Here is a 26,882-nt window from a genome sequence, read left to right on the forward strand (position 1 = left end):
ATTCCCCCCACCCTCCCTCCTCTCCCTCCTTCCCCTGGCCCCCTAGCGCAAACTCGGCCACACTGGCCGATCCGAGGCTGCCTCTGGGTCCTAGTGAGCATTAAGAAAAAAGCTGGATCGTCATTCAAGAAGAAAAGAAAAAAGTTGATGTATTCGTTTCTGGATAATGGGATTGCAGTCCGTATACAATTGACTTTTTTTCTGCCAAACGACAAGATTATTTAGGACCCAAATTATCATCCAAACACGCTCCTGTGCCCTTCGGCAGAAGTTTCAAATCAAAGTTTTTGACTCCTCTCAACTGGAGATGTAATTGCTGCACAGCCAGTCTATCTCGGTTGAGCTTTATTCCACTGACGATGGCCCTATTTAATAATTAGAGGTTCACCCCACGAAAAAGAAAAATTATCTGCATAATTTATGGTAATAGCATGGGTAAAGTCAACCATATGGTCACGCCTATTTTACTCCAACCCCCACCCCCTCTCTGAAATTAATGCTAATCGTCGGAGAGGCTGTAATTGTGGAACTTGGATCAATCATTCAATCGTTTCTGGGAGTTTTTCCGCTTTTCCCCTCATGCCGGGCCTTCCAGGGTGACCCACGTGACCCCAAAGAAAGGACATATCCAAGTCGGTGAGCCTTCTCCTTCAGTCAGGAGCGTCTCACCTCGTGGGGAAAAGCTGGAGCTCGTCCACTACCCACTACCCCCCCCCCCTCCCTCCCTCCTTCCTGACATTCAGACTGCCGGCTGACCTGCAGATGAGTGATTACAAAGGGCAATGAACGTATTAAAGTTAGTGACGGAGGGCTTCAGGTAAAACAGCCACACACATAAACGTGGCCGTGTGCAGAATACCATTTCTCCTGATGTTTTCTGACCCAGTGGAATCCAAGTTGTAAATGCTCTACCCCCTTCAGCCACTAGGTGTGGCACTTAATCTTTTATTTATTTCAGGAAATTATTTTCATGTGAGAGCAGCTCCGTTGTCCACGTCGGTGATCCTACAAGTGGGAGGTCAAGAAAAAGGAAAAAAACAAAACAGGGCAGATATATTATATTTCTTACACTTCAACCAGCAGAGGAGCCAGGTAGTTTAAAAAAACAAAAAACACATTACTACTCAAAAACCCGGTGGTACAAGGCATGATTTGGTCACTAGAACCGAAAAAATGTGAGTGAGGGAAACCCTATGTTTAAAAAAAAAAATCCTGAAACTTATGGTGACCTTTGTCCTCACTTTGTTTATTTATTTATCCAGACATTGTGGTCAGGAGGCCTGTTAGCCACAGGCAGAGCTGCTGGTTTGGATTTGTTTCTAAAACAACATCTAAGAGTGCACGGTTAAGGTGAATGTGATAATTTAGGCCTCCGGCACTTTTATTTTCATGATGTGTCATGGAGAAGGGGGTCGGTAAACCAATCACTTTATTCTCTCCATCCCTCCCCTCCCGCTCCTTGCAGTGCACAGAAGTGGGGATGAGGGGGGGTGACGTCAGCATTTGGATGGTCTGGCTCAGAGCCCTCAGTGCCATAACAGCAATGAGGGGAGCTGCTGTTCACTCTGCTAATCAGAGATCAAGGCTAGATGGTCTCCATCGTGGGTTTTTTGTCACAGTTTATTTAGTTAGAAAAAGGGGGGAAAAAGCCACTCCACAGTGGTCATCTACAAATCGGAATATCCAAAATGTCAAGGGCAGGATGAGAGTGAGGCAAACTGAGGAAGTTCAATCTGTTTTTAGCAACTTTCCATGTTTGTGGCTCCAAATGGAAAGAGGGAAACTTCAATATCCCAAAATAATCCAACATGACATTCACAAACAGAGCTGAAACATTACCGTCCACTTGTGCAAACACAGTTTTAGAATCACCATAAATCTAGAAAACAAAACCGTCTCCCCTCAGGGTTCACTTTAGGAGCTCTTCCATTAGATTTAACTGAAAACGTGAAATAATGTAAACAACTACAGTTCACCTGCTGGTGAAGATCGCATGAAGTTTTGGAACAGCTAACAAACCTGACCTCTAAGGGAGACTGCGTTGTATAACATGATCACATGACAATGTGCCCACGTCTGATCAGACTTGTTTTGCATGTGTTTTATCTAGGGACGGATCAGTTTGTCATTCTTTTGTGTCCGTTTCTGTGGTGTTTCGAATTCCAGTTCCTTTTTTTAAATGAATAAACCCAAGCTCATTCAAAAACAATAATGAAGGGCTGAAATGCTTCAAAAGTGTTTTTTTTTTTCTGCAATGAAGACATTACATTTCCCTTTAATAAAATGGAAACACACCAAAAATCCTTTTTTGAAAATCCCCCTGGCATCAGCTGTTGATTATCAACAGTCCTGTTGTTTAAGTGCATCCCTACTGTTTCCATAGGAAATGGAAGGGTTAGTAGCAGCCAGGTGCAACTAATCAGCTGCACCTAATTAACTGATCATCAGTTATAAAAGACGTTGTTTTGGCAGTTTGCTGGTCTGGACCATTCCGTTGTGTTAATACAATGCCACAATCTTCACAGTAACTTCACCCAAAGGTGAGACTGTGCAGTGCTCAGAGAAACATGTTAAATCTTACAATTCATGACACTACAATGGGAAAAAGACTGAACAAGTATGGCTTGTTTGCAAGGGTTGCAGGGAAAACCTCTTCTTTGTAAAAAGAACATGGCAGCATGACTTAGATTTTCAGATTTGCATGTTGGAAAAAACTAAAAAAACTAAACAACCCCTCCAGCATATTAGCACATATACCTCATACCAACTGTCAAGCACAGTGGTTTTGCAGTCACAGGACCTGGACAGCTTGCAGTCATTGAATCAATGATACTAAATCGTGTCGTGAAGTAGACAATGATCCCGAGCACAGGAGAAAATCTACGACAGAACGACTGCAAGAGGGAAAAAAAAAAAAATCAAGGTGTTGCAGTGGTCCAGTCAAAGTCCAGATGTCAACCTCAACGAAATCCTGTGGCTCTGTATAAACAAATACCCACCGACCTCAATGAACTAAAGCAACACTGGAAAGAAGAGTGGGCCAAAATTCCTCCACCATGATATGAGAGAGCGATAAAGTCAGACAAAAATAATTAGTTCAAGTTATTCCTGCTAAAGGTGGTTCATGAGATCATGAGATTTTGTTTGTCTGCATGTACACATATATTAATACACACACACCCACCTATCTATATATACACATACACACATGCAGACCCTTTCCAAAAAATTAGAATATCATGGAAAAGTTTATTTCCATAATTCCATTCAAAACGTAAAATTTTCATAGATTATAGATTCATGGCCCACAACTTAAACGATTTCAAGTACGTAGTTTTTTACTGGTACATAATTTGGGCTTCTAGCTCATAAAACCCACGAAAACAGGAATTCAAAAAAATTAGAATACCGTGAAGATATCAGCCCAAATTTTACAGGGCATGAATGTTTTAACAGCGTCACACACAAACTCATCTACTGAACTAAAAGCACCTGCACAGGTTTTCCCAGGTGTCATTAAATTGCTTCAATTTATTTCAATTGTCTCAGTTAGGTTCAATATAGTGAAGACTGAAGACTTGACAAATGGCCAGAAGAGCATCATTGATACCCTCTGTAGGATGGGTAAGCTACAAAGGTTCATAGCTAAGGAGGCTGGCTGTTCACAGAGTGCTGTGTCTAAGCATATCAATGGAAAGTGTAGTGGAAAAGCAAAATGTGGCAGAAGATGCACCAGCAGAAGTGATGACAGTGGCCTTCGGCAGATTATCAAACAGAAGATTCAAGAATCTGGCAGAGATCCAGCTTCAAAAACCACCACATTCAGATGCACCCGGGAGATGGGCTATAACTGCCGGGTTCCTCGGGTCAAACCACTTCTGAGCCTGAGCTAACGTCGGAAGCGACTCAACTGGGCCAAGGAGAAGAAGGGCTGGACTGTTGGCCAGTGGTCCAAGGTCCTCTTTTCCGATGAAAGTACAGTGTGCCTTTCATTTGGGAATCAAGGTCCAAGGGTTTGGAGGAAGACGGGTGAGGAACAGAACCCAAGCTGCTTGAGGTCCAGTGTGAAATATCCACAGTTAGTCATGATTTAGGGTGCAATGTCCGGTGCAGGTGTTGGTAAACTCTTTTTTAAATCCAAGGTCACTGCAGCAGTCTACCAGGATGTTTTAGAAAACTTCACAATTCCTTCTGCTGAGGATCTGTACGGAGATGAAGATTTCATCTTCCAGCAGGACCTAGGCCCTGCCCATACCGCCACAAACTCCAAAACCTGGTTTGATGGCCATGCCATCACAGTCCTTCACTGGCCAGCCAGACCTAAACCCCATTGAGAATCTATGGGGTATTATCAGGAGGAAAATGAGGTCCACCAGACCCAAAAACCTTTAGAGCTGACAGCAAGCATCAAGGAAATCTGGGCTTCCACGACTCCCAGGCAATGCCACACCGCATCGAGGCAGTGATTAAGGCAAAGGGATTCCCAACCAAGTATTGAAGATTGACATAACGTTTTGAAAATACCCCATTTTGATTGACTTGATGTGATCCCAATTTTTTTTTTTTTTTTAAATGCAAAAACTGAGAAGTAAATGCTAATGTCTTCACGGTATTCTAATCTTTTGAATTCCTGTTTTCGTGGGTTTTATGAGCTGGAAGCCCAAATTATGTACAGATAAACAACTAAGTACTTGAAATCGTTTAAGCTGTGGGCCGTGAATCTATAATCTATGAAAATTTTTGAATGTTTTGAATGGAATTATGGAAATAAACTTTTCCATAATATTCAAATTTTTTGGAAAGGGTCTGTATACATACACACACATACATATATATAGTTCAGTAGTCTTCACTTTACATGTTGGTGAATTTAAATGTGGCTTTAATAGGCAGCTTTTTTTTCATTTATTCTGTTTGTAACTGTGATGGTCAATTCCAGCCAAAGAAGATAAATCTACATTTTAGCAGATGTGTTTGTGTCTAAAAATTGAAGTATTTTTTAAATTGTGCTAGTTTTTTTGTGTTTGTCTTGATGAGAACCCTTTCAAAAGAAACAATTCAATCATAGTTAAATTCTGATATCACACCTTTTCCAGCAAAGCCCAGAAGGGATCTCAGTTAAAAATAGAACCGATTGTGAAACCCTGCTCCGATACCTATGCTTACAAAGCACGCTGAATAAATAAAATGGGACATGCTGTGTACTTTGAACAAACCCACTTAAAAAAAAAGAACAAAAAAGAAAAAACAGGTTTTCATATTTCACCTCTAAATGTACACAGTGCACTTGTGTTTGTCAACCGAGCTGGTCTGTGACGCATTATGAAAGAAAATAAAAAGAGGGAAAGCGCCTATTATCGGTCTGTCCTGCTGCTTCTTGGACAGGACAGTGTCACTCAAAAGGAGCACATTTACGGGTGAAGCACATATACGGGTGATCAAACACTCGCTGCACTTTCTGGAAAGTGCAGGTGTATTTTATTTTTTTTTAAACATAGAATTCCTTGTTTAGCAGTTAGGTTGCACGTAGGAAGAAAATTAAAGGCACATGAAGGATCGACACCCTGTTTGTGAGCAATAAAGAGGCAGTTAGGGAGAGTCAAAGGACTTAAGTTATGAGAAGGTCGAAAGCAGAGAAAAGTGGGGGTGGGGTGGGACATTAAAAAGATTGTGTCCGTCTGGCTAATGGTTCTTTATGGCTCCCTCATGTCCTCAGATGGACAGGATGACTGGCACACAGTGTGACCACTGGTAACTGCACATCACCTCCATGCCCCCCCCCTCCTTCCTTCAGCTGACATCCCACTCAGGGAGGCTGCCTGCCACAGTGAAGTGAACCACTAAAAACACCATAAAACCAACAGACTAAACAGCCATTCATCATTACACACGCACTAGTCTTAACTGTCCCACTCGGTGACTCAATGCGAACATTAAAACTTCATCAAGTATTACCGGAGCAAAAAAAAAAAAAAACAAGGAAAAAGAGAGAGAAAAAAACAAAGTTCTGACCACTCAAACCTCAAGTGCAGAATGTAATGTCCAGAAATAAGACAATCATGGGTGAAAATGGTTTTGTTGGTCACTTTTATTGAATTGGTGATGACTTGAACCAAGTGCAAAACAGTAATCTGCTCTTTGAGGGACAAGTGTGGGGGAAAAAGATGCAACACCACAGGGCACGGATGATCCATCAAAATCCGCTTTCCTGACCTGCCCAGCTCGGTGTCTGCAAGAGAAGCGTGAAGAAAACATCACATTTAGACCATTTGCACATCACAGAGCGATCAAAACAAATCTTTCTTGTTGACTGTGGGAAATGTAAAAAAAAGTAACATACATGTGCAAGCAGTTATATGATGACGTTTTCCCCTTGTCGGGTGTGTGTAATGTGTGTGTTCTGTTGGTGAGTGCTGGGTGGCTGTGAGAGCTGACAGGGACCCTAAGCAGCTGGCCCACATGGTAGGCTGTAAATGTTCCCTATATGCAAGTAATTTGTAGCCTTAAGGACAGCAGGATGCAATCGTGCTCTGTGAGTTGTTTGCAACCTCTCTTTTTTGGTCTAATTACAAAAACTCCTTAATGGGGGGGGCGTGCTTTTTTATAGGATAAGTTTAGGGTTGCACTCCCGCTGCAGACATTCAAACAATAGGGAGGAGGCTAATTGAGCACATCAAAAGATACTCAAGAGGCGCACGGTTATCATGAATGCTGTAACTGCCTGGTCTCGGTCGTGTCGGGCTGCCCGTCAATCCGCTCTGACAGATGTCAACTTTTCAGGGAGTTCGGAGCATCATTTTAGCATTGCGCGTGGCTGCAATGTTTGAACTGCCTACATAGCGCCATAACGTGCAAGGTCAACATCAAAAACAGACTTAAATGGGATGACTGGACCCCGAGCCAGACATCTGTAACAGGTCCTAAGTGCAGAAAACTCCAGACTTTGACTAATGTTCACCAAAGCCAGAGTGAGGGTCCACCTTATTTACGCTGCTGAGCTGAGTCACTGAGCTCGGGCCTCGTTTTATGGTTGTTTGGAATCTACCTTGTCATTAGGCCTTTGAAGAGCAATGGAGGGATGAAAGCATTAGCTCTGTTAAACTTGCTCTTACTGGCTTTATTCCGTGTAAAGAGAGCTTTTGTTGACGGTTGTTCATCAACATTCTTGAGCCTTGTTCTTCTGAGCTGATCATTTGAGGTGCTTTGAACTACCCTGAGTGCACGCTGACCTTCAGTCTGATCAGTTAAGTGAGTTTTGCTTCCCCTACAGCGACGAGCAGGGAGTGGAGATCTGTGTGAATTTTTTTTTAATGTACACTTTGTGCATTACTCACCTCGTTTCTGTTGCTCTGGGCCTGCTTTTTCTCAATGTTCATGGCCAGCATTTGGCTGCGGAACGAGAGGCTCTTAGTCTTCTCAATCACCTGCTGGTAAGGCGATATGGCGTTGTTCCCCATCACCACATGGCCCTAGAAGAATGGATAATAGCCTCACAATAATGCCAATAACTTTTAGTCTTGCAGGCATGCTATTCTACAATGACCAACCAAAAGTATCACATAGGTCCTATTCGTTTCTACTGTAGGCAGATCTAGATAATTCTATGTCATTCTGGTAGACTAAGCTATGATTTACTGATTACAGAGAACTGTTGCGATGGGTATGCCATAACATGTAGGATCAACATAGAGCCTCATAAGAGGATATGTAACAAGGCTCAGATACTGCGGTTACAATGTCCTTATAGCTACCCTTCCATTTTAAAAAAATAATAAAATTTTAAAAATGAGGATAGCGTTGGGCTCCTTTTCCCTCCTGAGGTTACACAGAAGTGGTTCTGAAACAGCCCCCAATTTGCTGAGATTTGTTTTAAAGGGTTTGATTCATTACTTAAGCACAGAGCTGACTGATTGAGGAAGAAGACAGAGGGTCTCACCAGTTTGGAGTCTATCTTGGCATCCAGCCTGGCGTTGCGGATGAGGTTGACGATCCATCTCTCGGCTTCCTCGGGAGTCATGTTCAGTTTGTCTGCCAGCATGCTGTTGAGGAAAAGGAGACAGTGAGCTCTAACCTGGTTCGGTTGAAATAATTCAAAGTAACATTGATGTTAAATGTTCTAGAGACATTAAAGAGTTCCCAGAGGATGTGTCTTTGGTCAGCAATCAAGTTAGAATTTTAATTTGACCAATATTTTTAGCCAATGACAGGATATCGGCAAAAATCAGCTGTTCTTGTACATTAGTGTACGTGTGTGGAATAGCACATTCAATACCAATGTATGTAGATCGAACTGTCACGACTTCTGCGTGAGTCTCAATTGTTGTAGCTTGAAGCACTATGCTGAGCCACCAACAGTCTAGCAAAGTCTAAAAAACAGCTGATAAAATGTCACACTTTAAGAGGGATATCTTTTAATATAAAGTCACGTGAAAAAGAACATTTTCACAGAATTCCAAGCAGACTTATACAGCAGTAAGTACACATTTGCTGCTTCCATAGGAATTAAGAGGGTGCCAGGTGCTTCCAATCAAATACACTTGATTCAGCAAGTGTGAGCACCTCTATAAAAACAGAAGAAGAACACACGAGACTTCTGGAACAACATGCTCTGGACAGATGAGATCAAAGTGGAGATGTTCGTCCACACAGCTTGCACAGTGGCACCTTTAGCAAAAACCAAACACAGCATATCAGCACCAAGACCTCATGCCAACTGTCAAGCACAGTTGTGGAGCAGTGATGATTTGGGCTGATTTTCGGAGTCACGGGACTCATGGAGTTGAACATCAACAGTACAAAAGTATTGTAGAGTCAAATGTGAGGCCATCTGTCCAACAGCTAAAGCCTGGTCTATATGGGGTCATGCAGCAAAAGAACGATTTCCTGCACTGCAGCAAATCTACAACAGAATGGCTGAAAAAGAAAAGAATCAAGGTGCTGCAATCGCCGAGTCAAAGTCCAGATCTCAACCTGATAGAAATGAGAGGACTTTAAGAGAGATGTGCATAAATGATTCCCCACAAAACTCAATGAAATGAAGCAATGCTGTATAGAAGAGCAGGCCAAGAACTACTATGCCAGAGACACAGACAATTTCATACAGAAAAGTGTTACTTCAAGTTACTTACACTAAAGGTGAGTCTAATCTACTAAATCATGGAGCTATACTTAATTTTTGAAAACTGTCATTTTCAAATAAAATAAATAAAATACCCCAACTGAATTTTACTGTTAATTCTCAGGTAACATTTAGCTTCTGGAAACCCTGACTTCAATTAAATGTAGCTGCTGTGTGTGCTGATTCATGCATGAAATATGTTCTAGCACCCAGTAAATCGTATTTAATGCTACTCTATGTTATGACTGATGTTGCACATTAGGTGCCAAATGACTGGTTATTTCCATTTGACAAAGTTTATAAATGGCCAACACATTGCGCTTCAGGCAAAAAATATATAACACACCCAAACACTTCTAATGGTCCCCTGCTAATGGGAGCTTGATTTACAGACTTGTATGAACAACTCAATTTGAAGAATGGGTACTACCCCATGTTGTGAACCTCTGTAATTATTTAACCCTTTCTTTTTTTTGTCCAGGAAACACTCTTTGTCCACCTGGCTGCTAAAGCTCATCAGACAACTCCAAACAGCAAATGTCCCCTGAAGTAGAAGCCAGGTAGGAGACCGGGCTGCTCTTTGATAAAGCTGGATGTAGATGTGTCACAGTATAAGGAGGGGGTTATGAGGGTGGCTGGCATTCTTTGATCCAAAGCTTTCCCCATTGCAGCTGGCTTCCCTTGTGGCTTTCAAAATAACTAGACCCCCTCGATACCCCCTTCCCCCTACATTTCCTGCCTCTTTCCTCTTGTTTGACCCTCACCACCCTCCACGCCTACCACATTTCATATCAGGGCCCCAATAAATATTCCCGGCCGCTTTGAGCACTACTCAGAATGACTACAGCAACTCTCATCTCAAAACCATGAAACCAGCCCCTCCCCTGAGAAGCACAAATCCTGCTGGCACAAATGCGTAAAATCGGTATTCCTGCAAAAAAACAACAAAAAATAAGCAATAGCACAGGTTAAAAAGGCCTGTATAAAACAACTGACTTTGTTAATGATCACTTCCTGGTCAATTAACCACATTTCACGAGACCCCTTCAATTTAAGTAAGAATCTGCCCAGACCACACCACTTCTCACGCCATGCCTCAGCAAACAAATTCAACCACTAGTACAGATTTCAACTGTTGCTCTCAGAGGCTTATTTAAGACATTCTTTTAGTGGGAAGTAATCTTATTTTGGATTTGTGATATGTCTGTCTTACCTCAAGGCTTAAAAACTTTAAAAAAAGACTACCACTTTCTAACCCATGAATGTTGGTCAAATGGTGGCAAAACCACATAAAGAAGGCAAGTGAAATGATGTCAGTGTCTGGATGAGGCATTAAAAGCATAAACAACAAATAAAATGCATTACCTCAGCATAATGAGAAAAATAGGGTTTGGTCTCCAAGTGACAGTGCACATCTCTCAACACTTATACCACAAGTGAAGTGATTGAGAAGGTGGATAACAGGACAGAAAAAAAGGCAGTTGCGAGGAGTTCACGAGTATCCCAGCAGCCCAGAGGAGGGGAAAGGATATGAGGAGACTGATGAAGCTGTCACTCATAACAACAAACCTTGTAACATTAGCTCTGCCGGACAGCTGATTACACTTCAGCTCATCAAACCTGTGGAAAATGATCCATGACAATAAAATTGCTCTGATGGATCATTGTCCGGAACGTCACAAGTTTGTGTGTAGGCTGTCTAAAGACCCAAGTTTAGGTTTGATGGTTAACACATGTCGGTGATCGCACTGACACCATTTCACATCAGCAAGTGTTAATTTAAAGTAAATGATGCGCTGATGAGTAGCTGCAGCTCACACTGTCAACTCGGAAATTCAAGATTTCGATTTCATGCTCTGTGAGGCAATGTGTTGCAGGATCTTGAAGACAGTCCTTAATAACTCTGTATGTGGGATCATTAACGTGGTACAGGATGACTTATTCAGTAACATCAGGCAGGCAGACTGGAATATAAGGGGTACAACTGTAGGCATCAAAAGCACCTAAAACCTTTGAAGGGTACTATACATTGCACTCTATCAAGCTGACTGATATTAGTAACAATTCTTCAACTATTTATTTAACAATTAATCTAACGCAAATTCAAAAGTAAATTTGAAACTGGTTCTAATTTCACTCCAGTGAAGGTGATTGCTGCGCAGGAATACTGTGGGTGTTTTGTTTGACAATTCAGGAAAGTCGGGACGCATGTCAGTCAAGTCCAGGTCAGATATGGTGATCAAAACAAACATGATCTGGTTTCCTCGCTGGGGACTTGAGCTAATCCTTAACCCTTCTCGCTGTTGTCTTTGCAGTATAACACAGGAACGCAAAGTGCCCCAAAAGGCCCAAGGCCTTGGCCTGTACGAGTCAAAGCCCTCTAATCTAATTTATAAAATAAAGTCTGGCAATGTTTTGCTCCCAGGAAGCACATTTGTATATCAGAGCAGGGTAACTTTATCTTATGTTCTAGTGACAGTGTTCTTCAACAGCTAGCCTTACTTATATCTCAGAGAGAAGGAAGAGCAGAGGGGAAGGGGGAAAAAAAGACAAAAGGACAGAGATGTGGGAGCATGCAGTGCGCAGGTCAGAGTTAACAACCCACACTATTGACATCTTTTGGCCTTAAAGCCGAACAGGCAGCTTCCACGCCTGGTTTTATTTTACACAACCATGATCCTGTTCCTTTGGGGAGAAGGATCACTTTCATTTCGACCCCTTACTCGCTCTGGCTCCTGAGCTTTCGACTTCAGGCTAGGGGACTCCTGTGAGTCTCAATACCAAGCTCACACTTGAACAGAGAGGTCAGGCATTGGGGTCTAATTCAGTTAAGGGAGAGAGAATGATTTGAGGGGGGGAGGTTCTAATCCAAAGTAGACCCCTTCTTAACATGGCTGGCCTAAAATGAATGCATTGTTAAACACTAACATATGATAGTGTTTAGGAGAGTCCAAGCCATTTGGAGCAACCTCGTTTTCGGCTTGGGGTAAAATTGATTTTTCGGAGAAACCGAAATGATTGTGTGGTCTTTTTAATGACTCACTTGTGAGGTGGAAAGCTCTTCAGTGTTACTTCCAAATACACACGACACCCCTTCCAAATACCAGTGAACTGTTGTGTACAAAACAATCCAGTCATGAGTGGGGGACGGGGGACGGACAAAACTTCCCCAAATGACCACGTCTCAAGCATTTACTCATAATGTCAAAGGACAAGTGTGCATTTGAGGTCACAGCAGGGTCTGAAACATTTATGGAAGGACTAAGGAAATAAAGCCTGTAAATCAAACAAGGAAAGCAAAGCTAAATTGGAAACACACACATGCACACACACACACACGCACGCACTCTTGAGACACTGAAAAGTCTAGACAAAAGGAGGGGGGGGGGGGGATTGCAAGTGTGGGCTAAATCACATTTTCAGTGCCTACAGTACACTTTACATAAGCATTTCTTGCATAAAATAACTAAAATAAGCCAACTTCTGGTCTACTTTTGTATCTCAAGCTGTGGGCAAAAGGCAAGCTAAATATCTGTGAAACCATCATGGCCAACAGCTGTAAAAATGTCCTCATTAAAAACAGCCATCAAATTCATTTGAATCCACGCTTGGGTGCAGAGGGCTTCTGGGTAGAGGACTAATGACTTGGAATTTGGTTGTCTGTCAAAAATAGACATGTTCTGTCCATCGTCACAACACCACCAAAAATAAACACGGAAATCCCTAAAACGACCCTTGGTTTGTGTTCCTGCTTCAGAAACCTCAACAAACAAGAGAGTTGAGGACACACAAAAAGGTGAAAAGTAGAAAAATCACTGTTCAACTTCCTCTTTCAATGTTACCACTAACCTTTTGTGGTCCTTAACAAGTAAATGGATCCAATTGCACTAAGTCTGCCAAAAAGAACCAGGACTCCTAATCAATTCCAGACAATCTGCAATTGGAGATTTCGACAGGGCCTGATCATGTTCCATAGTTCAACCTTGACTACAGACTTCCACAGCTCTATGTAGCAGTCAATGCAATCATTTTCGTGTCAGAAGAAGTAATTCATTCCTTCTTTCCACTGAGCATCACGTGTTTGTGAACCATACTTGGAAATGCAGCCTTTCCTTCAAATCTTTAGCAGTCACAACAGGCCTGAGGGACGGCATACTGCTGTGTGAAAGCAGTGGAAAATGTGTACTGTAAATTAGTCTGGAACAGTATGAACAACAGAATAACATATGCACTTCCTAACGTCAGAGACAACACTTACAAAGACAAGCGTGATAGCTAGGAAGGCCGAATTTCTCTTTATCTTTATAATTCTCTCAAATTGATGCCAAATCCTATAATTTTTCTTAATTACAAACAATTACTATAATCTTTTTTCTTTCTCACCGCTAATGCTCACTATAATTAGCATTTACTAAATTTCTTGGTTTTGGGGATGGATCCAAGGTCAATTTTATTTTAATGTAACTAAATTGAATTTCAAGCTAACAGTCAAATTAAGACCTACAGAACCCCCTGACCTCCATTTACCCAGCCAAAGAGAGGTGAAATGTTTATGTGTACTGGAGCAGCTGGGAACATCTAAAGCAATCCAAACCCTGACCTCTTACTGGAAGACAACTTGTAGTGAACTGGCCTTGACAGGTGGTCTTAAAAGTTTAGTAAGCACAGCAACCTGTAGAGACCTGGAAGCAGTTAAACCCCATAATACTTATCCCCAAGATGTGTGGGGTTAGCATGACTGTGCACGGAGAGGCCAATAAACACTCATTTCAGGAAAATTCCATTAATCGCAAAGCAGCTGTTCTTACTTCCTGCATCTTGAAGTGTAGCGATATTAAACAGTATTTCCTGTTAATCATTAATGATGTCAGTCAGTTTTCCTGTCAAACATATTCTACGTAGCAGCACACAGACATTCACAGCTTTCAAACTGGCCAGAAGTGGTTTTTGGTTCAACACCCTCTTTGCAACCGACTTCATGTAGCAACTGCCAGCAACTTCCAGGAATTACTTGCCAACTAGTTGGGGAATACACATTCTTCACATCCAATACAACAGACAACTATTGAGCAATGTGTGTTACTAACCTGATGCTAATGCACTGGTGAATTCTGCAGAAGGTCTCAAAGATGAAGAGGCGTGCGTTCTCGATGAAGTCCTCCAGGCAAGCAACCAGGAAGAAGTCATTCACAAGAACCTAAGAGACGGAAAGAAGTTCATGTTAGAGCACTGTACAACAGGTATTAAAGCAATGCTTATTTCTATCAATCTAGGACACTGGCCTAAAATACACACAACTCTAAGTTTGGATCAGACAGAGTGGAAAGTCATGAGTGCTGCTTTACAGGTTTCAATTTGTCTGCCTCTTTTATTTAATGTCCTATGTAATAAGGGGGAAAAGAATTCAGTTCACTTAAGCCCAATTCCAACTTGGTTTTTGATGTAGTAAATGGGGTAGGAAGAACTACACTGTCTGCATTTTTGTTTCAGAATAAAGTTCCCTCTCTAAGTAATACACTTCAAAAACATCCACAAATCTTCAGATTCTACAACCACCACATTACACCATTCAGTAAGAACAGATCCAGCCACAGAGATGACCACCCTGTCAGCGACTTATCACCGGTCATCTGGGCTGTTGGTTCAGTGTCAACGCTCTCTCTCTCTCCTCTCTGTAGGATTGTCAAATTTCACAGCTACTGTCATCCAGCATCTGCAACACCACAAGTTCAATTCCATTCACAAATGACACTGATTTTTTTCAGCCATCTGTACTGTTAAAAAAAAAAAAAAAAAAAAAAAAAAAAAAATCACCTGTGGCCGGTTACAATAACAAATGCAGCCTCATTTTGACTCTTTCTTACTGCTGCATATGGCCTATTCATCCATTTAATCTACTATAAATGTTCATGTCCCAACTATGGTCCCAGAGGTACTACTGTATGAAATGCTCCCATTTCCCAGTGCTTACTGCATTCCAATGCACCAATGAGAGCTATTTCACATCACAGACCTCTATCTTCAAAAGTTCTGTAAGGATTACCAGCTCTTTGTTTTCTTAAGCCTAGAAAGCTGCTATCTGCACAAAGTTCTGCTTGAATAAATCCCAACTACATGGCGCTATCAGGCAACACACGTTTTCAGCTATGACAATGCTTATCTAAGGCTGATAAACTTTGAACAGCTAAGTGCCCTAATTATTGTCATCTGGGATTCAGACCACAAAGCTTAAACAAATTCTGGAAGGGGCCTGAAGAGCCCATTTATGTGCAATCTGAGGGCCGGACTATAGGTAGCCCTATACTTTTCATTCTTTTGCCATGCAAGCATCTAACATCTGACAGCGATTCCAGATTTGGGTGGAGTGGGAAAGAAACAAATAACAACTTGTACAGCCTAACCAAGCTAAACTCCCTATTTGAAAGCACTTGGCTCATACTTTTGTACCGGCTGCAGTGAACTGAAGTTGGGAGAGCTGAAAACAATACGCATGTCCTGCTATTACGGCAATCAGCAAATAAATGGGTGCCACTCTTCTCAGCGGATCAAATGTGAGGCACTACAAATGTTCATCAACACAAAAACCAATCCCAGTGTGTAGTGGTTTACTTCAATCACGCCATGGTCTGTGAGATCCTTTAACCAATGAAACTATTCTCTTGCGTGTGACTTTTCTTTCCCTGCACAAATGTCTCACCGACTTCAAACAAGACCATTTTGGGAACAAACACATGTTTGCATAGCATCACAGTAATGCATTAGAGGTGCTGTTAAACACTTTGGAACCACCCAACTCGTTGTGAATTGGACAAGGTTAATAGAAGCCTTTTGTGCCTACTGGACATGCTCTGATAAGACTGACAGGTAAGCTAGTGTTAAAAGCACCTGGAATAACTTGGGCTCTGAGAGGAAATTGGGAGAGAGCATCTGTTTCAAGCACAGTTGAGTCTGTAAACAGAACCCCACGAGGTGAGGTCAGGACCTACCCAGAGAGCTCCTAAAAAGAGCGTGCAAGTGTTTAACAAGGACGGCGGTGTCATATTTTAGCCTGTGAAGACCTTACAGAAAAATATTTTTTTCCCCCCATGTTGGATGCGTTTTTTTTTTTTTAAAGTACATAACCACATAAAAACAAATTTGGCTAATTAATTTCGTTTTAAATTCCTCATTTGTAAAGTAGCGATATGGCGAGGCAGATGACTCCGTATTAGAGAAAAGAGAATAAATCTAAATGAAACAGAACCTTAAGTATACCACTGACATGAGTTATAAACATTTTCTCCTAAGAAAGAGCCATTTGATCAGGCCACATGTTTTTCATTTATCTGCAAGAGGCAAAAGATGAAACGGGGGCCAAATAGCCCTAAGTTTAGTCTTTTAATCCTCTGCACCTCCAAATTAGCACGTCATCTGGGAAAGCCAAATTGCAGTGTGTATGCAGAGAATGAACTAGGAGATTAAGTTCTACTAAATAAACACACAATATGTACATAGCAAAACAATCAGGACACCTGCTCTGTCTTTAAATTTGATTACTTACCACAGAATGTGTCCAGAATATCCTTTAGAGTATCCATGTATCTTATATACAAAGGTCACTAATGCAACAATCTTTGATAAACTGTGGCACCTGTCTAGTTTCAATGTACCTATTATTTTGTCTGTCACACATAAACCTGACAGAATTCAAATGAAAAAACTGCACAAAATCTTGAATTAACCTTAAGAAAAAGAACACTGCTGGCAATATTTGAGATCAGAAGATACAAATTAAGCCAAATAACTCAATTATGCACCACAGTGCCCAAAATAAAATAAAATTGACCTTAAAGTGAAAAATGAGTCAGAAGAGCCATTATTTCTTATTCACCCAGTCTAATAATGCTTTCAAATAAAAACCTGTGGCATTTTTAAATCTCTAGTGGTAGAGTGGGGCCGTTTTTTAAGAGTGGGCTCCTGTTCTGCTCGTCTCACACTAAGCAGCAACCTCCAGAGCTAAAAATGTAAACAATGCGAAAGTGCCCAAAAGAATTTCATGTTAAAACGCTCAATTTTAAAGTGTTAAAACGCATGTTTACAATCTGGTGCTGGCCTCTATAGATGGTTTCCCCCTGTAAAAAATAAAAACAGAAAAAAAACAAACAAACAAAAAAAAAAAAACAGGGGTGATTTATTTATTTTTTTTTAACTTTTTTGTTACTCCACCAGCCCAGACATTGGTGTGACCTCTTTGCATGACAGGTGTCCCCGCAAAGGCAGCTGTAGCCAGTCTTTTGTATATAGTCAGTAATATAAGAAGATGAACAATAAGCTATATGATTACTTTTAACTCTGGACCAAGTTGTGTGTGTTTCTACTGCAAATTATTGAAATTGAGTGTATGACATGAAGGAGACCATGAACTAAATTAGCACTATTCTCTAGAAAAGACTGAACACAGACCTTGAATAGGTTTTGGGAAAAAGAGGGCAGAATGTTATTTTTATTTTGCATCATGTCTTTGTGGGTCTGTTCCGCAAAGTGAGCTGTAAATCTTATCTTGTTCAAGGACAAGTCCTCAAATCATCATGCTGTTCAGTGTGTTAAGCTTTGAAGTCAACACACAAAGAAGACTTTTACTGTAAGCTACTCATATTTCATATTAAGTTACATTTCATCATTGCAAACCGAAATTGAAATAAATGCTCTGAACAGTGGTGTTATGACAGATTTCCCTCTTAAACCGAGTGTCTGCACGCCTCTGCGGAAACTTGTGCTTATAAAGCTTTTATTGTTAACGACTAGGCTGATGGGTCAATTATAGGCCATAGCATAATCTGACTGAAGCCTGAGTCATACAGTGTCCAAGGAGACCTCTACATATCAGACAGTGAGATACAAGGCCCAGCCTATCACTGCTCTGCCTCACTGGACCCACGCAGAACTGTGGCGAAAAGAATCGCTGTGTGAACGTGCAGAAGGTCACACACAGATGACACGATTACTAACCATTAATACTATGATGCTCTGTGTGAAAGTTCAGGGGTCTGACCCACAAATCAGACGTCCTCAGAAGACCCCCATATCGTCACGCAGATGAACAAAAAAACCAAAACAACATTTCTTCTCCATTTGGGAGCAAAATGACGAATTTACTGTTGGTGAGATGACTGAAGTGGGTACTCACCGATTCACATTCCCTGAGCTTCTTCTGAGCACTGTCAAAGTCAAAGTTCACGTACAGGCACTCCACAAACTCTGTAATCGGATCTTTGTAGGTGTAAGATTCCTGAGAACATAAAAGTCACAGGTACAAACATATTTGTGTGTCTAAGTTAGAAAGTTAGGGCTCATCGACAGTAAGGTGCAAGTAGTTTATATAGTTTATTTAGAAATAAATACGACAAATATAGCAAACGTGAATCACTATCTGTATATGAAGTTCAAGCGTTTTACAATGTAGTCAGAACCACCACCTGCTGGGCACAATTGCTAAATAAATGAAACCATGCTCTGAACTCTGAAGGGCTCTAAATTTCTTGACTCACATAAGGCTATAGAGCAGACAGTACTGAGGACATCTTTTGTTCATTACCAACAGCCAATCAAAACAGTGCTTAGATCTCTGAACCAGCTACTGTCATTGGTAGATAAGGCATGGGCACACAACAGTTAATCAGTTTACTGCCATTCATCAGGAGTTCAAGGCTTCTCTTGCTTGACTCAAACTATAATATATATACCCATTGAGCTTAAAGTGAAGTGTTAGCAATGCTATTGGATTACATGATCAGTTACCCACCCTTCAAAGCCAGTATGGCCAATAAGTAATGACCTAATAACTGTGCACCCTGTGACAGATTTTTTTTGTGTGTTTTTTTACCTGTTGTATGACCTTCACCAAATCCTTCAGAACTTGCCGACGTTTACGGACATCCTTGTTTGTAATGACCGCTGTAGTTAGGTAACGCAAGATGTGGGGGCACATAGTCTGGATAGCATTGAGGTATCTGGAGTGAGGTAGGATGAAAGCAATCACTTATAAGACCAACGTAAGCATAGATGTGATCTTTACAAGGACACATAATATAACATTTTGGGATTCTTATCAGGCTCCTGGCATTTTGAACAGAGAAAATCCTTTTCAGCTAAACAGATAAATGTCCTAACAGGACCTTCATTGGGTCGGCCTGGGTTCAAGTTTTAGCCATTTCTTTCATTAGCATCCTATGGGGGGGGAATTCTGGCAAGAAGATACAGATCAGTGAGCAGGGACCTGCCCAGTAGCTGAAACTCAATCCAAGAGGGACTGATGCTCCAAGCACAGGTCAACTTGCTAAGGGCTGAACACGAGAGAGACAACACTGCTTCAGGCTCATTATAATCCCACACCAACTGTGGAGATACTGTTTCTGTAAAAACATGCTGCACGCACAACAACTGGACGCAATATTAAAACCACTTGCCTAGTATTTGTGACATCAAAACAAATCCAAATTAGAGACATGGACATTTAACTACACTTCTCTCTGATAGCACTGTGTGGTATTGAGGGAGTCTGGGGGGGGGGGAGGGGGGGTTAGCATCAGGTCATTTAAGTAATTTGAGTTGCAATGTTGAAACTACGTGGACTTGTTTTTAACAACACAACCCACACATGTTCAAACAGATTGAGATCTGGGAAATTTGGATGCCAAGACAACATGGTCATATTCCCAAAACCATTGTTGAAAGATTTTTGTGGCAGAATGCGATATCCTGCTGGAAGAGGCCATTTCCACCAGTGAATACCACTGCCATGAAGGGGTGAACATCTTCAGCAATGTTTAGGTAGGTGGTATGTGTCAAAGTAATCTTAACATGAGTTCCAGGACGCAAGGTTTCCCACCAAAACATTACTCCAAGCATCACACTACTTCTGCCAGCTTGTGAGCTTTCCATAGTGCATTGTGCTGCTGTCACTGCCTCAGGTTAAGGACCAGCAAGCCCTTTGCTGTTCACATGGTGTAAAAGAAAATTGTGATTTACCTTCTTTCATTATTCCATGGCTGAGTTCTGATCTGCTTGCATGCTCTTTATAAATAGTTTTGACAGTGGACTGGAGTCATCGTGTACTCTGCCCAGTCTGTGGCTATCCAAGAAAATATGCACCAAGTTGCAATTCACTGTGTGTTCTGACAGTTTTGTAATACCCAGTATTAAAATGCCCTTATCATGACTTTAAGAGGGTTTGCAGTCCTTTAGTGTGCAGTTTAATTTTTTTTGTAAACGGTTAGCAGACTTTCGAAAGCCACGGTCCTTAGCCAACTGAATTCACCTAATTTTTTAGCCCAGGTAGGTTCCTTCAGTTCTCCCATAGCTAAGGCCAAAGGAGCCATGTTACTCAGAAGCGGTTCTAAACCAGGCTTAATTATCAAAATCAATTAAAGGGACACGGGAACCTGTGGCATTTGTGAAGTTCAGTCTAAAAATGGCAGTGGGCTACCTTTAAAAAGCCACTGTTGGCCTGGTTTTAGGAGAGCTCCCTTTCTTGCTTTGTAGTTGCTTGACTCCCGTGAAGAAGAAGGGGGAAAAAAAAAAAACCCACAACGCTCCCTGCTGTGTTCCTGATTAACTTACACCTACTCATTCTCCTGGGGGCTCCAATAACAAGCAATCTTGCATGAATCACTGTACCATAGCCTTCTTGGTGCATTCACTCTAACCCACTTAGGAGACTTGTTTTTTTTTTTTTAGTTTTCAGGCAACAAGCATCACTGCACTGGTTTACTGAAGATGCCACTGAGGCATGCAGCCAAGAAATCAACTATGAGTTCAGATTTCCTCTATTTAAGGAGTCTGTGTGAGAACACAGGAACAGGTCCCGTTTTACAGCTTGTAGGAAAAAGAAAGTCATGTCAAACAACCCAAGGAGGGATTTCAACAATCAAGTAACACAGGCTGTACTACTGCAGTAGTGTTTGACTATTTTGCACCAGTCTTATACTTCGTTACTGGATATTATTTCCCCTGAGGTCTGCGCACTCTGTCAATAGTACACAAACAAGGCTTTGGACCAACATTTGCTGACTGCAGGGGTAAGGGAGGTCAAATGTGGAGCTGAAGGCCAACCACTGGTCACCAACTTCAGCCAAAGGAAGTACTGGTCAAGAGATGGGAAACAAGAGCCAAGCCAAGCCTCAGTGGGGAAAACATGAGGTTTCAAGACTGTGAAACTGCAAAGCACACAAATCTACCTCAGTTTGTCCAAACAGATGGCTGGGTGAGCTTTTCATGAGTAATTATTGGGCAGGCCTCCTTAATCATCCACAATAAAATTAAAAACTGAGTAAAATTCAGGGAACCAGACATTTGAGTGTGCTGTGTTGTGGTCGCCTGTCATACTGTCTGTGGAGCCCAATCATCTGTACAATTATACAAGCCTGCAATCAGAACAGGGGAGGGAGCTAAGACATCAAAATAGGTGGTGTGCAAATTTTAACACAGTGTATAAAGTTTCCGATCTGCGATACATATGGCCTGGTTCTCGACTTGGAGAGTAAACAGACCACACGAAAACACACTTCAGAAACCACTTTGAAAAAACCAGCAGTGTTTCATGAGGAAGCCCACCACCAAAAAAAACGTGTCATGACAGAAAACAGTTTCCCTCTAAATCAAGTTCAGCGTATAAAATGTTTTATGAAGCATTTTGATATATACAAGTCAGATAACACGTTAGAGGGTCAAAATATAACACTGTAACCACAGCATATAATTTTTCAGTCACGGCCATTCTCAAAATGCAAAAAAAACCAAAAAAAAAGATTTCGAGACATTATCTCATTTTCATTTGCATTTGTAACGCTAAACCACAAAATGCCATTCTGAGTGTAGTTTAAACAGCCAACAGGGCCGAGTCTCAACCACACTGCAAAACTGTGCCTTTCTTCTTTTAGACATTGTTCAGGGGAAATGTATCTGATCTTTTCAACTACTTCCTGGGATTGTTTCAACAGTTTTCAAATTCCTGTCTAAAAGAATGATTGAAGTCGAAAGACTGAAAAAAATATAATAAAAATGGTACTTACTGTGGCTGATACAGAAAGAGCTCAATGATATTGTCCCTGCCCTTGGGGTGGTTGAAGAAGACAAACAAAGACCAGTGAATGAGCCACGTCCTTTGCTGAAGAGACTGGAGAGGGGAGCTGACGGTCTGGACACAGCCAAGGCCAAAACAGAAACCCAGTCGAGCACGAAGAAAGACACGAAAGAAGGTCCAAAAGAGGCCACCAAAAGGCAAAGAAAAAAAAAAGAAAGTAATTTTATATCACAAATATGTTTCAAGACAGTTATATTAAAGCTCTTCTCATCTTCAAAACAAAGAAATCACCTCGGCTTCCAAAGAAACACCGATAATGACTTAACACACAAATCCAAGTTCTTAAGCAGTCAGATGAGTGTGTGTGGCAAGAAATAAAACGCCACAGCAGAGCTGTACTGCAAGTGAAATGTCAATACGGGAGTCTATGTAAGGGAATCTAAATGTGGTATCAAATTCTGAGAAGTGGGGCATTTACGTTGTTATCGATAGTCTCTCTCAGGCGGGTGAGATCCTCCATGGCTGCCTCCCAGTTCTGCATCAGGATCTCAGAGGCCAGTTTGCCCCACAGCGAGTTCAGGGCATTCCTGTCTGTAGATGGGACCTTGAAACGGACAACATGATACATTTGTTAAACTGATGACACAGTCCCACCTGCAAAACAAGTGTTTTTCCACATTACTTGACAGACCAAATACTAATTAAGGGTGTTCTCATACGGGCTGGCAGACCAAGCGGCAACATCTGCATCCATACGCAGCAAGCCAGGGCTTGTCACCATTTCCTTGGCTTCAGTAGCAGTGTTGTATGATACAGTAACTTTTCTCATTTATACCCTTCAAACCAATTAAATTATGTCATGGCAGGGGAATAGAGCTTGACAGACAAGAGAAATGAATTATGAAAGACTTTTTAACAGAACCACGTTCAAAGCACTTTTGGGTAAATTGCCACATTAAGTAAGGACATATTTGAAGAATGTGTCACTGAAATTTCCTGAACAGTCCTAAAGAATTATAGCATTTGGTTGGAGAGTTCACTTGACTGGGTAATGCCAATAAGGTCCTCAGGTTTAAAAACGCTTCAGCAAGATGAAACATTGTTTAAAATTTGAATTGTATTTATTGCAAGGGGATACTTTTGACTTGGTTGCTATCAGAACTAATCCAAAGATTATATCTCATAGATTGATATAATTAGGGCACACATCGGAGATAAAAGACTGTTCTAAATGAATGTGGCACATAGGTCATGACTTTTTATTTGCTAGCATGGTTGTGTAGTTAGGATGTTGCCAAATCAAGATCACACTGCCCAAGTCTGTGCAACAGAGCGGCACAGGAGTGATCAAATAAGTCGTCATTAATATTTAAATGATCCAACTTCAAAATATCCAAGAAAATTGGAGTTGTTAGTATTTCTTCCAAATATTGCTGCTCTTTATACAAGAAATGAAATCACCCATCACCTTCAATAAATCTGGACAACTCTGTCTTAATCACAAGGTAATTAGGCTGAAATATGAACCAAGGCTAACAAGACACATCTTTGAGAGGATAATTACTCTCAAGCGTGTTGCAGGCTACAGTTTCTGATTCCCAGAACCCAGCTAAAACAAACAAACAAAAAAAAAGAAAGAAAGAAAAGAATCCTGTAATGAAACGCAGGTTGAGAATGCCTCTGAACCTCTGCGACGCAATCACTCTGTAGTGGACCACTGGACTACACCCTAGGGCTCATGGGAAACTGTGCGCCACAGTAGTCCACGATAACACCAAACACCAGACGCATTGACATGAGTCAAGCAGGAAGTCGGGGTGGGTGTCTGTGGAGCGTCCAGAGAAACCTAGATGCTAACCAAACGCCCCTGTACAACATCGGACAGCTGCTGTAGTAGACTGTGAGACACGACAGATGCACACACGCAGGAAACGCTTTAAACAAAAAAAAGGAAAAATAAGAGAACAGGTTTCCGCTGAAACTGAAATTGGTGATTATTTGGCTATAAAGGGATTTCTCGCTTAGCAAAAAACAGCTACAGTCTGATAACATTTCATCAAGCTGTTATAATATGAGATGATGGCAGGTAAAGGGAAAATATTTGGAAAATCTCTTGTGGTATTCCCCCAAAGGAGAAAACAGTAAGATGCTGTGTGCATCCAACCAGTCGGAGCAGCGCTCTTTGATCACAAAGCACGTCTCTGGTCTATAATGAATGATTTTTTTGAAGGGGGGTTTGCAGAAGTCACAAGAAAGATCAGCATTGTAGCTCTGAGAAGAAACTGGCTATGCTGCCGATATAAAGGTCAGCGTTTCATCTGTTCTAGTGTTTTGTTTTGTTTGCTATTTTTTCTCTCTTGGAAGTCCCTGCCTGCTACGTTTGGCTGACCTCCAGGTCATTATGGCAGCTTTCTACACACACACAGTCTGGCTTTTCACTAGTCGCCACGCTAGAAAAGTTTCAATACCTGGGTTTTTCCAGCAGTTACCTTAAGTTTCCATTGGTTTGTGAAATGGGCACATTTTCGCTGACTGACCAGCAACAATAAATTTACTGTGCTGGGGATCCGTCGGGATACTCAATCTTTATTCTTAACATTCAATCCCTGCATTAAGTGATGATATGAATAAGTTGCTCTTTTCGGGCTAGGCCACACTGTAACAAGACCTGAGGCATGGATTTTGCAAGGCTGGCTTCCTTCGTTTAATTGACTGGGTTTCCCACGTTAAATGACTTTATGGAACCTCACCTCTCCCATACGGAAGGGGGGGGGGGGGGGGCAGACAAGGGGCCTGTGAGGATGGGAGGTCCACAAAAACACAAAAAAAAGACAGGAGGAGGAGAGGGAGTAGTGCACAGAGTCTCACTAATGAAACCCATTTCTACCTATTCCCCTTTCTAAAAAGCCTCTCGCATTGTCAAGAGTAAGCAACAGATATCCAGTTACAGAGGCTGGAAATGAGGAAACTAACAATTTGAGGGTTAAAAAAAAAAAAAAAAAAAAGGGAAAAAAGCCTTCTCTGCTGGACTTTGAACAGCATACCTCAATTAGAGCAATTTTGGTTTATTTAGACTGAGTTGCAATGCCATAAACAACTCTTGTTGGGATAGTGGGTCATACGCCTTGCAAGCTTTTGAAGACTTTTCTTACATGCTATTGATTTGTCTCTTCCCTTAACAGATCTGAGCACATCAGTAAAATACCCAACTGCTTTGGGCCAAAAGAGTTGTTTGTAGGGAAGAAGGTCAATCATTGCCAAGATTTTCAGGAGGGGAACAGAGACGTGCATGACTAGTAGGACTGCCACGATTAGTCGACTAGTCACGATTACGTCGACGAATGTAATAGTCGATGCGTCATTTGAAGCTTTGTAAGATCCCAAAAGACGCAGGAATAAGTAGTCGGATTTAAGAGTGTAATAACAGACTGAAACAGAAGACGGCAGCACTGCATGTACAAGGATGCCAGCTGCCATTAAACCCCGAAGAAGAAGAAGCTGTGTCCGGTATCGTAGCTGTGTCCAAATTCAGGAAGCGCATCCCCCTGTGCCTGCATTTGTAGGCTAATTACGTTACAGCAACACAACGAAGACTGTCCAAATTCCAAGACTCCGACAAATGCCTTCATTTCCCCAGATTTGAAGGATAGGTCAGGTGTATGCGTCGTGGCCCAACCTATCCCAGAATTCAAGAATTCATAGCGCGGCCCTGCTCAGTTTCCAGCAGCTAGTTAGTTTTAATATTACTCTTATTATTCTTTCTGGGTCACAAAATAAACGTTTAACATATTTTCAGGCGAGAATGTAGCTGTGTAAACTGCTTAGTTTATCAAGACACCACATATTTTCAAAAGCGCTCCGACGTTTTTGGAGACGTCTGTTACCCACCAGCTCGATAGCGAGCCGGGGGCAAGGCTCACTAGAGCTGGTGAGAACACCAGACTCCCGGCAAATTGTTTTCAAACCCACCGCTGCCTTTCGCTACTCAGGTTAAACATATATAAGTCACTTAAATAACTTAAAAATGTTATTGTTTGGCTTTTTTTTAGTATTTTATTTGTTCCTGAGTAAATCGGTTTGGCTGAGATTAAAGTTATAGTTTTTACACAGCTGAATAAACGTCAAGCAGACAACTGATTATCAGAAGTGTGAGATGCTCGAGAATATACTCCGGTGTCCTGTTATATTTTAGATAGCAAGGAGCAGACGGCTGAGTTTATTAAACTGTACCTAAACAATCTGCAGATTTCATTAAAATTTAATAAACTATCATCTTGTCTTCATTTTTAGTTAGCACATACCTTAAACACTTAAAGCTGTAAGCTAATGATAGTTATAGAAGAGCAGATGCTGCTGGTGCAATAAGCTGTACGTTTTACGTCCAATGGGTGATCTGATTAGTCGACTAATCGCAAAAATAATCTGTGACTAGTCGACTATCAAAATAATCGCTTGTGGCAGCCCTAATGACTAGGCAGAGTCACTGACATCCAAAAGACAGGATGCAGTGCCGTATCAAATGCTAATGAGGACAGAAACAACCAAAAATGGTCTTAATATTTTTCACTCTAATAAACAGACAAAATGTTGATATTATTCTGCCTGGCCTGCTTTAGCACAAGTCCTTGCTTTACCAAACAGCTAAATGCTGAAACGAAAGAACAACAAAGCTAGAGGACAAGTGAGTGACACTTTGAAACCACC

The 26,882-nt window shown here is 41.4% G+C and overlaps 1 protein-coding gene across 1 annotated transcript in view; it reads right to left on the minus strand.

The window, feature by feature from the left end:
- Nucleotides 1-6,070: 6,070 nt before the first annotated feature.
- Nucleotides 6,071-26,882, minus strand: part of eif3ea (eukaryotic translation initiation factor 3, subunit E, a) — a 28,908-nt gene continuing 8,096 nt past the window's right edge. Inside the window, exons 6-13 of the mRNA XM_084943356.1 lie at nt 22,657-22,782; nt 22,168-22,292; nt 18,981-19,107; nt 18,285-18,386; nt 14,206-14,315; nt 7,937-8,039; nt 7,335-7,469; nt 6,071-6,229 (exon numbers count right to left, since the gene is read on the minus strand). Coding sequence (XP_084799482.1) covers nt 6,194-6,229; nt 7,335-7,469; nt 7,937-8,039; nt 14,206-14,315; nt 18,285-18,386; nt 18,981-19,107; nt 22,168-22,292; nt 22,657-22,782 — 864 coding nt within the window. The 3' untranslated portion in view covers nt 6,071-6,193. The remainder of the gene's footprint in view (nt 6,230-7,334; nt 7,470-7,936; nt 8,040-14,205; nt 14,316-18,284; nt 18,387-18,980; nt 19,108-22,167; nt 22,293-22,656; nt 22,783-26,882) is intronic.

Source organism: Perissodus microlepis, chromosome 11 (assembly GCF_051167445.1).
Source record: "Perissodus microlepis isolate ML-2025 ecotype Zambia chromosome 11, ASM5116744v1, whole genome shotgun sequence".
NCBI classification, from domain to species: Eukaryota; Metazoa; Chordata; class Actinopteri; order Cichliformes; family Cichlidae; genus Perissodus; species Perissodus microlepis.